The following is a 13,218-nucleotide window of genomic DNA, read 5'->3' as shown; positions in this document are numbered from 1 at the left end:
TACGTCTAGAGATGGTGAAAAAAAATGGATTATTTTAAATAATGTGTGAAATCTAATGTCAAAAAACATTTTTGTAGATTTATTTGGCGAAAAATAAAGAAGTTACACGAAATTATAGACGAGTAGGTTTGAGTGTATTGAAAACGACAGGTACGCGCGCTAGCGACAGTACAATTAACGCAGATCAAAAAACATTCTTCTTTCATTCATTGTGTTTTTCTCAGAGATACATTTAAAAATACGTATGGTTGATTTGATATAAGATAACAACTTTGTCTGAAAAAGCAATTGAAAAGATTGAAACGTTAGCAACGAAAAGTATGATCCGAATGTAAAACTTTAATCGCGTTTTTCTCAAAATGTATTGTTTTCAAAATGCGACCATTTGAGGATGGTTCAACCGATCGACTTGCAATTTTATACTTTTTCTACATATTGAAAACTAGTTCCTAGTATGTAAGATTCTTTTGCCTACAATGTTTAGTTTTTTTTCCATAGTCAAAAACGAGGAAAATAAAAAAAAATTGTTAAGTTAACTTTGTTAACATTGAATCAAATGTAGGGGATTTAACCCATTGTTTTTAACGTTTTTAAAAATGTTTTTAAAAATGTTTTTTAAATATTTTTAAAAACATTTTTAAAAACATTGTCTGCTGATGGGAAGTAAACAGTAATAAGATAAATCGATATTCATAGCCAGTATCTTATTTCAATTAATAATTCTTATTTTAAGTAGCAATATTTAAAAATGCTAATAAGGCTGCAAATGCTAATAATTAGCAATAATTTAAATGGAATAAGAATGTTTTATGACAATTTAAGATTTAAATAACAATTTAAGACTTAAGTTTTAAATTCAAACGGACTATGAATACTAGCTCTCTACATCACTATGTGAACAATACAAGTAAATAAACATCTAAAACCTCTACGTATAATATACATTAGACATTAGCCATATTAACCTTTATTCGAGAATATGTTCGAAAAGAAGATCATCTTTCAGTCAATGTGCTAATTGAAATGGTGTCAGGTCTATTGAAAAAGAAGTTGAAAAGAACTTAAAATCATTAGGCTTTTCCAGATCAAATTGTATTTCACAAATCGACATAATTTCGATTTTAATTTTCTGCACGGTCACATAATGCCAATGGAGAGACAGGATGCAATGATCCAACAAAATGTACATTTGGATCCGATCGACAAAAGCGAGAATGATAACAAGGAATATAGGTAAAAGCGAGCATATACTCAGCAGTCACGATTTCGATTGCATTAAACGAGAGAAATAATATGATAGCAAACTTTGGAAAGAAATATTATAATATATTTAAATTTTTTAAATGATTGACAAAGTATACAATATTCTTACTTCTCATTCTATTATTGTTTGTTTTATCTTCAAAAATTAGAGCCATCAGATTGCCAAACGGTTTAGAAGCTTTGCTAATATCCAATGAAAATTTAACGTCTTCTTCTCAAGAAAAGCAGGTATAAAAAAGACAATTTAATTTGCATTTTAGGACTTACGAATTTTTTTAACTCATCCAATATTTATATTTAAAATTAATATTAACAATAAACTTTAAAATCATAAAAGATATCCATTTTCATAAGATTAAAGCAGTGTATTATCAGAAGTTTTGATTTGAAAAATTTAATCTCCAGCACTGCAGACCAGTTTCCATGAAATGATTTCGAAATGTGTGTACAATTTCAAATTGTTTACTTCATTCTGCGGATTATGTTCAATTCTCCCCATTTAATACTGCGTATAATGCACGTGAGGTATATACTCTTATATATTTTTCTAAACAGGCATCGTGTAGCTTATGCGTGAACATAGGAAATTTCAGCGATCCACCAGAATTTCCGGGCATATCGTATTTCTTACATTATATACTTTTTCAAGATCTCAAAAAATCTCCAGAGGTATTAAAACATAATACATAAATTTACCGTAAATTTATTTATTCGTATATTTAAGTATTTAAATATCGTTTTATTTGCAGCAATGTACTTTGGACAAGTATATTGAAAACCATAAGGGTATTAATGATATCTCAGTCGACAACGAGCATACAATATTTTTCTTTGACATCGAAGAAAACAGCTTGTTTGTAGCTCTCAAGAGATTTGGTGATTTTTTTGTTGAGCCTATAATATCGAAACAAGTACTTATAGAACAACATGATGTACAAACTGGTATTATAAATCGTAATATAAACACTTTTGTCGCAACTTGCGATCTTGATATTCTATGCTTATATAGAGTTTCAGAGAAGCTTAGGTAAAAGACAGGAGATATTCGACCACCTATTTTCCTCTTTCGCACAAACTGGTCATCCAGCCAACAAGTTTTCTGTAGACCATTTAATAAAATTACACGATCATATAGATTACGACAAATTGTACAATATGCTAGTCAAATTTAAAAATCGCCACTATAGTGCTCACCGAATGAAGCTAGCAATACAAGTAACTTTGTGAAAATTGCGACGCGAGAATTATTTATTACTTATAGAGTTTATGATACTTTTGTTTGTAAAATAAAATTAAATCATAACATAATATGTCTTTTTATAGTCGGGACTATCATTGGATGTAATGGAAAAATTTGTCACATCGTGCTTTGCTAATGTGTCAAACAACGGGATACCTCCAGATAATTTTTCCAAATTTAAAAACGATCTGCCTTTTAATACTCCCGCTTTCCGAAAAATGTATAAAATTAAACATGATGAGGAACTTTTGGTACAAGTATGTGGCTAAAATTTGAGCAGATATAAAAGAATTTAGGATTATACAACATAAAAATGAAAATAAATCTACAAATTAAACTTCCTCTTTTGCAGCTAACGTGGGCCTTGCCTTCGTTCTCTGATTTTTCTAAATGTAATTCATATCAATATATCTCGAAAATTATTCGATATGAAGGAGAAGGTTCCTTAATTAGTTATCTACGACAAAAAATGTGGAGCCCATTAGACAATATATTTAATTGTAAGAGTCAACAAAACTCTTTGTATGGCTTAATGCAGCTCACCATAGAACTCACTTCTGAAGGACTAAAACATCTGGAAGATGTTCTAGATGCGATATTTTCTTTTATCAATTTACTAAAGAGAGCGGGTCCGCAGAAAGAAATTTACAATGATATTTATGAGTGTCAACAAAATAATTTTAGGTAATTTAAAAAATAAATATATGTATTTAAGATGATTGAAAAGAATAACCAACAACATATTTGTGGAACGCCATTTACTTGAAGTTCTTTTTAGGTTTATTAATTACGATAACGAATCAATATGTTTTACAAAACAATTATGTGAGAATATGCATTTTTATCCGCCGAATGCTTATATAACTGGAAATCTTGATTTTAATTATAATGCAAAAGTTATTAAAAAATATTTGAATTATTTGACGCCTGAGATGGCGAATATTATGATTTTCTCCAAGGATTTTAATGATTTCGAATTAAAGAAAATTGAACCATGGTGGCAAACGGCATATACGGATATTGAGATACCGAAAGTGTGGATCAAACGTTGGAAAGTCATCGAGCCATTACCAGAATTTTTTTTACCATCACCGAATATATTCCTTACCAAGAACCTTTGTCTAATGCAGATACCAAATGAACAAATTGAGAAATATCCTATAAAATTATACTGTAATTCTGTGTCGGAGATTTGGTATCACCGGGTTCCTAAGATTCGTTTGCCGAAATGTTGTATGCATTTCTATTTTATTTCCCATCTAAATTATCAGTCGTTGAAGAAGTAAGCACAGAAAATGTAACAATATTACTGTATTTGACATTATATGTAAATAATTTTCGGCTTATAATTATTAATATCATGATTTTTATATAATTATTTACATCTTATTAAAAAAGACGTGAACATTAATGACATTTCAGTGGAGTTCTCATACGCATGTACTACGAACTATTGAAACAGCTATTAACCGAAAAATTATATCCAGCTGAACTGATTGGATTTAAATATGAAATCAGATTCATTCGGAATGAATTTACATTAAAAATAAGCGGTCTTACTGAAACACTGCCAGTAAGTATACGTTGAAAGTGTGCTTTGAAGATATAAATACAATTTTCAAGAGATATCATTATCATTATTTATTATTTGTAGGTTGTTGCGGATACTTTTGCACAAGGCATGGTGAATTGCACAAGCTTTATTACGAAGGACATATTTGAAAATATCAAAATTCAACAAATTCAGAGATTTTACCAGGACGTTAGTGAACCTAAGATTTTCATCACGTACTGATTGTTTATTATATCAAGCATTATTACAATTACAAAATTCTTATATGACCAAAATAAATGATTAACATATTAATTGTAACAAATGATATTATAAAATAAATTATATCACGTTACATTTCTGCTAATCAGTAATATTTTCCTCTTGCTTGCAGCGACATGGCATTATCGATACTGAAACTCGACCATCATTCACAAATTGATATGTACAATACTATACAGAATATCACTTTGAAAGACTTTCAAGACTGCGTGAAATTCTTTACCGAACATCTATACATTAAATGTCTTGTGCAAGGAAACATGACGCCGTCTGCTGCAATCAACACAGTACAGCAATTTATTAAAACAATTAATTGTGGACCTTTACCTCCAAATATGAAGCAACAGTTTAGAACCATTCAGATACCATTAGGCATAAGCTATTACAAGATTAAAAATATCAACAAATTAGATGAAACTTCCGTGATAAAAAATTATTATCAAGCCGGTGTCAACACGATTGAATTATCGACATTAGTTTGTCTGATAAGCGTAAGTATTAAAGGGATCCTAAATTGAAGAGCTAACTCCGAGGAGATCGTTATTTACCGAAAAATGCGACACATTGGCACATCTTTATATACTCTTGCAAAGTTTCTAATATCTCACACATATATATATATATATATATATACATAAATTTTCGTTGAATAATAACGTTTTAATTAAACTTCTAAATCAAATTCTAAGAATTCCGCATCATTTGTTTATGTAAACTGTAGATCAATTTGTAGACCACGATTTCGTAAGTACTGATTGCAAAGCTTTTATATCAAAATATATAATTATAACAAATCAAGCAAATGTTTCGATAATGATAATGTCATATTGGGGTAAGAAATAATAAAGAAAATTTGAGTCATTCTTTTCGTTCTCAACATAAACTCTATCTCACAGATCCGTACGTATTAATGCGTATACTTTAATCCTCGAAATGGATTTTTGAATCTGTAAAAGAGAAAAAAGTAGTTATTTTACAAAAATTATTGCGTTTAATCGATATAGACAACTTATAAGAAGAAATCCCTTTAAATAACATATATATTTTATATATTTTGAATGCATGGAATCTTTGATGCATATTCATTTATTTTTAAGTTAATGAAATATGAATAAGCTCTTTGATTATCACGATTAATTTTTTCTACATATCACATTCACTTGCACGTGTTTTCAGGACATAATGAACGATAAATTACACGAGTTCCTCGCAGATAAATTTGAACATGCCACAGTCAACGTTGTAAACTATTACGGAATATTAGGATATTCCATTACTGTTTGCACTCAAGCGCATAAATACAGAACCGTGTACGTTGATAAAATAATCGATGAATTTTTGAGATTGTTTAAAAATTATTTGGAAAAGCTCACAGAAGAGGAATTGGATGTTTACAAAGAAATATACCTAAAATCTAGATCACATGACAATGTCAATTTTGAAGACGAAGAAAATTGGTATCAGATCCTAGACCATACTTACATATTTGACTTTCATGAACAGGAAATACTTGCTCTAAAGGATATAAATGTTAAAAAGCTGAGCGAATGGCTTGCAGACCACACATCGAACGGAAGTAATTTCAGAAAATTGAGTTTGCATATTGTGGGAACTATTCCCAAAAAAGTGAAATACGTTAATTTAGAATATATAAACGACGATCATCAGCAGTACAAGCTAAATGAATATCATTATATTACTAATGTAGAAGATTATAAGAAAAAACTGTTCATATTTCCAACTGAGCGTTCCAACACATCCCTTCAGAGTACACAATAAATGACACATTAATAATTTAATAATATAATGAAAATGATATTATAGCTTTTATTGTATTATGATAATGAGGTTTTTTTTAATGGTTAAATGATTAAATTTAAACTTTTTATCTTCTCATAGCAACTACGCAATAAACCAATGAAAACATCTTTTACGTTTCTATATTTTTTGCGATAAGCCGTTATGAATAATAGCTGTTATTATAACAGTTATTATTGTACAGCTATAGAATTTTTGCATTTTGCTACAGAACTAGAATATTCGAAGTTAAAATACAGCGAAATTTTCTCACATTAAAATCAAAATTGTCAGTTTTATATATTAATGATACTTTTCTTTAAGAAAATATATGTATATATAAACAGATACATAATGGAAACATATTATAAGTAACTGTATAACTGTATTTTTAATAATATTTTAAGTAACTGTAATAACCAAACAAAAACATATACTGTGATAATTAAGGATATTTTGGATCCCTAATTATCAATTTAAAGTGAGAATTTTTTGCAATTACATTTATTATATTTCAATATTCTTTGCGATGAGCTGTTATGAATAATAACTTATTATAACAGCTATAAAATTTTGCATTTTGCTACGGAACTAGAATTTTGAAGTAATAGAACAAAATTTTTTCACATTAAAATTCAAATTGTTAGTTTTATATAATGACGATATTTTTCTTTAATAAGAAAATATAAACAGATATATAATGAAAACATTATAAGTAACTATAATAACTAGAAATATAATAACTAGAAAAAAACATATATTATTATAATAAAGGGCGATGCTCGTAGAGTGTAAAGTACTTGCTCAAGATGTAATTTTTCATATTTTTTATTTATATTCTAAACACGACAAAATATTTTCAATAAAATATGTCTCTCACTCTCTTTTTTTCTTTCTCTTTCTCTTTTCCTCTCCTCACTCAGTAACGTAATCAAAATATTCATACTTAACTTAATTGATTTAAAATTGGTATTTTTTTACAAAGGCCGCACACCAATTGAGCAAGGCTAAACTGAACGGCTGATTCTACAAATATTTTATTTTTGTGTATGCATACATATTGTGTAGGAATTGCATTTTAAATAAACTGACGAAGTATTAAATATTAAATATTAAATATATACTTTCTAGAAAAAGAGGAAATTTTTTAATTGAACTATGAGGTGTTGGAATTAATTCGTAGCGTTTTTTAATGAAAGAATGTTATTTATTTCACATGAGCATTAAAAAATACATTAATGAAAGTACTTCCCATCACTTGTAAAACGCTACGAATTAATTCCAACAACTAATACTTTTTAAGTCAACTGCTTAGCTTTCTATTCATTCGGAAAAGAAAATTTTGCGACTTTTTAAGATTGTATTTAAACGATATTTGAATATAAGAACAGACCCGTACATTAACTGGCTCGCTGAACTATTGGCTCTCAGATCAGTGGGAATAATATAAGTTAGTAAACATCTACGACTTTTGCTTACCATGTTTCCAAGTTAGTATATCGATTTCTGTTCGAAAGCAAGTGGCATAACGGAAGAAGAAGCCGTATCGATTAGAGTGCTAATTAAAATCATCTATCAGAAACGATTTAATATTGGAAATTCTTTCATCGGATCGTATTATACCGATCGAAATAATGCAAGAGAGTGGAAATAATGAGAATTGTCAAGTCGAATATCTAGAAACTCCCGTCAAATCGGAGAATGACAAGAAGGAATATAGGTGAGACGAAAGAAATACCGATCAGCAATATGCACGATTTCGATTGAAGCGTAAGAAATACTGCGACGATAATTTTTTAGAAGAAACATTGAAATATATTTTTTATTAATAAATGGAGGAATTAAATTTTTTTAAATAATCAGTAATATACACAACATTCTCATTTTATTAATATTTTGTTTGTTTGTCTTTTAAATTTAGAGCGATCAGATTACCAAATGGTTTAGAAGTTTTGCTAATATCCAATGATGATTCAAAGACAAGCTCTTCTCAACATCAAGATATGAAAAATGAAATGAAGGTATGAAATTATTTAATGTGTATTTTAGAAAATATCTTACACCAATTTTTTTAATTATTTTATTGTTAAAATTTATTAAAATTATAATATTTCAAAGACATAAAATTCTCATAAAAGATATCTATTTTTTCAAGATTTAATTGTATTATTGAAAGTTTTGATTTGGAAAAATTGATTTTCTTCATTAAGTGTAGAAGAACTTTTTATTAATTAATTTCAATATGTGTTACTCAATTTTAAATCATTTACGAGTCATTCCATTAATTATGTTTATTTCTCCATTTAATATTCAGCGTGTATTATGCGTGATACGTACATATATTTGTTTAAATAGGCAGCATGTTGCTTAAGTGTGAAAACAGGATTTTTCAAAGAACCACCAGAATTTCCAGGCATATCATTTTTCTTCGAGCATATCCTTTTGGCTGAATTCAAAAAATATTGCCAAGTACTAAAATATAATACGTATAAATAAATATGATATAAAATTTATTTATTTGTATATTAAATTGTTTAAATCATTTTACTCTCTTGCAGAAACATAATTTAATAGAACTCGATAAACATGGAGGCAGTTGTAATTACTTTTTTCATTACATCGAATATACATCGTTCTTCTTTGATATTCAAAAGGAATACTTTTTATCAGTTCTCATTCGTTTTGCTGAATTTTTCACTAACCCTCTACCGGAAAAAGATGCATTTATGCAGAATCGAAACGACATAAAAAAAGGTAGATTATACTTATAATACTTGCAACTGTTGCAACTTGCAATCTTAAAATATCATATTTATATAGAATTTCAGACAGCTTTAAATTTAGCCAAGAACAGAGTTCCTCAACCACAGCTTTCCTCCTTTACGCGAACTGATCATCCAATCAACAAGATTACTGAGGATCGTATTATAAAAGTGCACGAAAATTTGGATTACACGAAATTATATGAAGAGCTACACAAATTCAAAGAGCGCCATTATAGTGCTCGCATAATAAAGCTGGTTATACAGGTAATTTTGTTAAAAATTCGACAAACGATTAATTACTTTTACAATATACAGTTTATTTATTTCAAAAACAAACTTAAAATTTATAACATGATACACCTTTTATTAGGCAAGATTACCGCTGAATACATTGGAGCAATATGTCACAACTGATACGTGTTTTGTTAATATACCAACTCTCGATGACTCTACCGAATTAATAAAAAATGATATTCCTTTTGATACTGCCGCTTTTCAAAGAATGTATAAAATTTCTGCTTCGAAACATGAAGAACAAGTATGTAACTAAAATTTGACCAAATTCAAAAAAAGTTTATATTATGCGTTAAAATATAAATATGTAAAATAAAATGTGACTTTTGCAGCTAGAAATAACATGGGCCATGCCTTCGCAATTGGCTTTATATAAAAGTAAACCATATCGATATATCGCATGGCGTATTGGAAATGAAGAAATAGGTTCCCTAATTTATTATCTACGCGAAAAATTATGGAATATTTCCAATAAGAAAATTTGTTACGATATACATACTATCGCGTACAGCTTAGTCAAGATTAGTATAGGTCTCTCCAGTAAAGGAAAACAACATATAAAGAAGATACTAGATACGATATTTTCCTATATCAATTGGTTAAAGAAAGAAGGTCCGCAGAAAAAAATTTACGACGAATTTAGTCAGCGTTCAGAAAATAATTTTAGGTAAACTAGTTTTAGAAATAAATAGATACCTACATGAAAGATAATTGAAAAAATAAAATATTCGTGAAAAACATCATTTATATTTGGAGATCTTTTTAGATATCTTGATGAAGAAAATCCAATGGATAATGTGAAGGATTTATGTATAAATTTGCACCTCTATCAGTCGCGCGATTATATAACTGGAAGCAAAATTTATTTTGAATATGATCCAAAAGCTATAACAAACGTTTTGAATTATTTAACGCCAGAGACTGCAAATATTATGATTTTCGACAATGACTTTGGCAATCTAACATTAGATAAACTCGATTCATGGTCGAAAACGTATACAGACATCGAGGTACCACATGAATGGCTCGAACATTGGAAATCCATCAAGCCATTGCCAGATTTTTATTTACCGGAGGCTAACCTTTATATTGAATATTCTTTAGAATTGCCTGCAAAAGTTCTAAAATATCCTGTAAAATTGTACAGTAATAATATAGCAGAGCTATGGTATCTCCCGGATTCCAAGTTTGGTTTGGCAAAATCTTATATGTATACACATTTCATTTCCTCTCTAGGACTTCAATCACCGGAGAAGTAAATAATATAGCATAATGTATTATAATAATACTGCATTGTGTAGTATTACTAACTCTAAATACACTAATTTCTAAATTGAAATTATTAATACGATTCCATAATTTTTTGTTTGTATCTTTTATTTTTAAAAAGCTTCTCTTTTTAATAATATTTCAGTGCCGCTCTCATGACAATGTACTGCAACATAATAAAACTACAAGCGGTGGAAGAATTACATCCAGCTGTAAAGAGTGGGTTATACACCTATGACATCAGTCTTAGTGAGAAAGGAATTATAACAAAAATATCCGGACCTATGCCAATTGTAAGTATATATTCAAAGCAAAGTTACATAGTTTCGATGTATATTATTTTTACTTTATTTATATTGCAGTTGTTGTTGTCAATTATAATAAAATATATGAAGTATTTGGATGTTACAAAGGAAATGTTCGAAATAATCAGAGATCAACAAATTAATCTCTATCACGATACATTCACTAAACCTGGGAAACTGGCTGAGTACTGGCTATTTATTGTCAAATAATTGCAACAAGATTATAAAATTTTTACATAATTGAAAGAAACTATTAAATCTAATTAATAATTAATAATAGATATTAAATAAAGAATTAATTTAGTAAAATACATTATAATAAATGTTATATTTTTTGTCAATTAGACAATAATGAATATATCTTTAATCTTTTTTGCAGGGATATGAAATTATGTATATTAAAATTAGTCCATTATACATACGTTGATATGCACAATGCTCTACAAAATGTCAGTTTTGAAGAATTCAAAGATTTTACAAAATCATTTACCAATCGTCTATACATTCAGTGTCTCATGCAAGGCAATGTAACGCAGGATTCTGCGTTCTTGTCTATACAAGAATGTATTGGAATACTTAAATGTGACTCTTTATATTCTAGTACGATGCAATCGAATAGAGTCTTTCAGTTACTCTTGGGCACAAGTTATTACAAATTGAAAAATATCAACAAACGTGATCCAACTTCCGTTGTGGTAAATACTTATCAAATCGATGTCACATCAATTGAGTTATCAGTATTAATGAGACTAATGATTGTAAGTATTAAATAACATGATTTTGTATGACTGATTTTGTATACTCTTAGGTGTTTATTCATCTATTTTTAAAAGTAAAATATGAATAACTTCTTCGACTATTGCGATTAATTCTATTCTTAAGATAAATTATATTTATCCGCACGTATTTTCAGATGATAATGAAAAAACAATTGTCAATGCAATGTGAATTAAAAAATCAAGATAATCTTATACAAGATATTTCATGCGACTGTACAGATGTCGATGGGATTTTAGAATATTCTGTTAGTACCACTTATTCAGTAGAAAATAAATTATACACAACTGAGGACATTGCGAAGTGGATGGATGAATTTCTGGTATTTTTTAGAGAATTTTTGAATAAATTCTCAGAAAATGACTTAGATGATGTGAAGGAAAGATTTAGAATATTTAAGCAACATGCTGATATGAATGTTAGAGAAGAAATTAACAGAAACTGGGATGAGATCATGAAGGGTGAATACATGTTTGACAGACACGAGAGAGAAATACTTGCATTAAACAAAATAAAAATAAACGAACTAAGAGAATGGTTTGATAAGTACACGCGGGGCGAAAATTATATGAGACAATTGAGTGTACATATTGTAGGAAGTAAATCCGACAAAATGCCATCCATTGCTGTGGAATACATAATCGACGAACATCAACATAATGACGAAGAAAAATATATTACTAAAGTAGGACAATACAAGAAAAACCTTTACGCTTATCCAGCATTTGAAGGATACTCGAATTAGAGTGCAGAATAAATAACACAATAATAATATAAAAAAATAAAATTATAAATTGTAATTCTGTATAATAATAATAAGGTTGTGAGAAAAAATGTTTTATATATGGACATGTTTTAAATATAATTATTAATTGTATATAAAATATGTCAATTAATAATATAATTATATATAAAATATTTTTTTCCGCGATTCTTGTTGATTTATCGGATTAAAGAAATTATGTATTTATTTTTAGGTAATTTAGGGCACACGCAGAAATTTTTGAATTCTTTGTTTCTCAATTATTGCTTGCTGATCTATAGCAGTAAGAATCACGATTTTAATAATGATTGCGGTTTTAATGAAAAAAGAAATAATTTTTATAAAAACAGAGAGAAATTATCATGATTCGATAAAATTAATTGTTATTTTCTTCAGTTAAAACATGTTCAAAAATTGTATTTCCCGCATATTAAGACTATTTTAACCATGACTTTTAAATTTAACAAGGTGAACTAAAGAGAATATTATGTAATTCTTAACGACGTAACTGTAGCGTTACAGTATTGTTGCGTAGGTTTTGTACATTATAAAAAATAATACTGTAACGCTACAATTACAGCTGTTAAAAGTTATAAAATAATCCTCTTAGTTTCACTAATTTAGTTCTTTTTTATTATAGTTTTTCCTAAATGAAAAAAAGAAGAAACCAATAATCGCAGCATGTTCTTCAAATTGCTATTTCTTGCTTCTATATTTTTCCCGCGCGATATTATTATAATAGTAAATGTAGTTTGGAAATGTATTTTTCATTTTGAAACATAGAATATTTGAAGTTAATGAAATGAAATTTTCTCACATTAAAATAAGAGTTTATGAGGATTATATATTGACAATTTTAATTATTACAATAATTATTCTTTGCACCGATCTTCTTTGCATGAAGGATTATA

The 13,218-nt window shown here is 28.2% G+C and overlaps 3 protein-coding genes across 4 annotated transcripts; all 3 read left to right on the top strand.

The window, feature by feature from the left end:
* The first annotated feature begins 747 nt into the window (after positions 1–747).
* LOC105148682 (nardilysin-like) lies at positions 748–4,958 on the top strand. Its single transcript, XM_087410067.1, has 10 exons — positions 748–1,233; positions 1,413–1,491; positions 1,819–1,932; positions 2,013–2,205; positions 2,273–2,478; positions 2,587–2,760; positions 2,856–3,187; positions 3,282–3,785; positions 3,926–4,076; positions 4,158–4,958. Exons 1-10 carry the CDS (start codon positions 1,145–1,147, stop codon positions 4,296–4,298), a joined length of 1,983 nt encoding a protein of 660 aa, XP_087266193.1. The 5' UTR covers positions 748–1,144; the 3' UTR covers positions 4,299–4,958.
* LOC147908213 (nardilysin-like) lies at positions 4,454–6,116 on the top strand. The gene is made up of 2 exons (XM_087410510.1): positions 4,454–4,828; positions 5,706–6,116. The coding sequence occupies exons 1-2, from the start codon at positions 4,454–4,456 to the stop codon at positions 6,114–6,116; spliced, it is 786 nt and encodes a 261-aa protein (XP_087266636.1).
* A 1,391-nt stretch (positions 6,117–7,507) lies between these two features.
* On the top strand, positions 7,508–13,218 carry LOC105143911 (nardilysin). Of its 2 annotated transcripts, XM_087410488.1 has the most exons (14): positions 7,508–7,854; positions 8,056–8,155; positions 8,490–8,603; positions 8,693–8,888; positions 8,955–9,163; positions 9,270–9,437; positions 9,526–9,860; positions 9,960–10,448; positions 10,608–10,755; positions 10,825–10,952; positions 11,147–11,525; positions 11,681–12,340; positions 12,522–12,775; positions 12,948–13,218. In XM_087410488.1, exons 1-12 carry the CDS (start codon positions 7,769–7,771, stop codon positions 12,287–12,289), a joined length of 2,961 nt encoding a protein of 986 aa, XP_087266614.1. In that variant the 5' UTR covers positions 7,508–7,768; the 3' UTR covers positions 12,290–12,340; positions 12,522–12,775; positions 12,948–13,218. The 2 variants fall into 2 exon arrangements, with proteins under 2 accessions (XP_087266614.1, XP_087266613.1); XM_087410487.1 differs by having other exon boundaries at positions 12,522–13,218.

Source organism: Acromyrmex echinatior, chromosome 10, assembly GCF_024713525.1.
Source record: "Acromyrmex echinatior isolate Ae372 chromosome 10, ASM2471352v2, whole genome shotgun sequence".
Lineage (NCBI taxonomy): Eukaryota > Metazoa > Arthropoda > Insecta > Hymenoptera > Formicidae > Acromyrmex > Acromyrmex echinatior.
The sequence above is the reverse complement of the archived record's forward strand: the minus strand, read 5'-3'. Positions and strand labels throughout refer to the sequence as shown.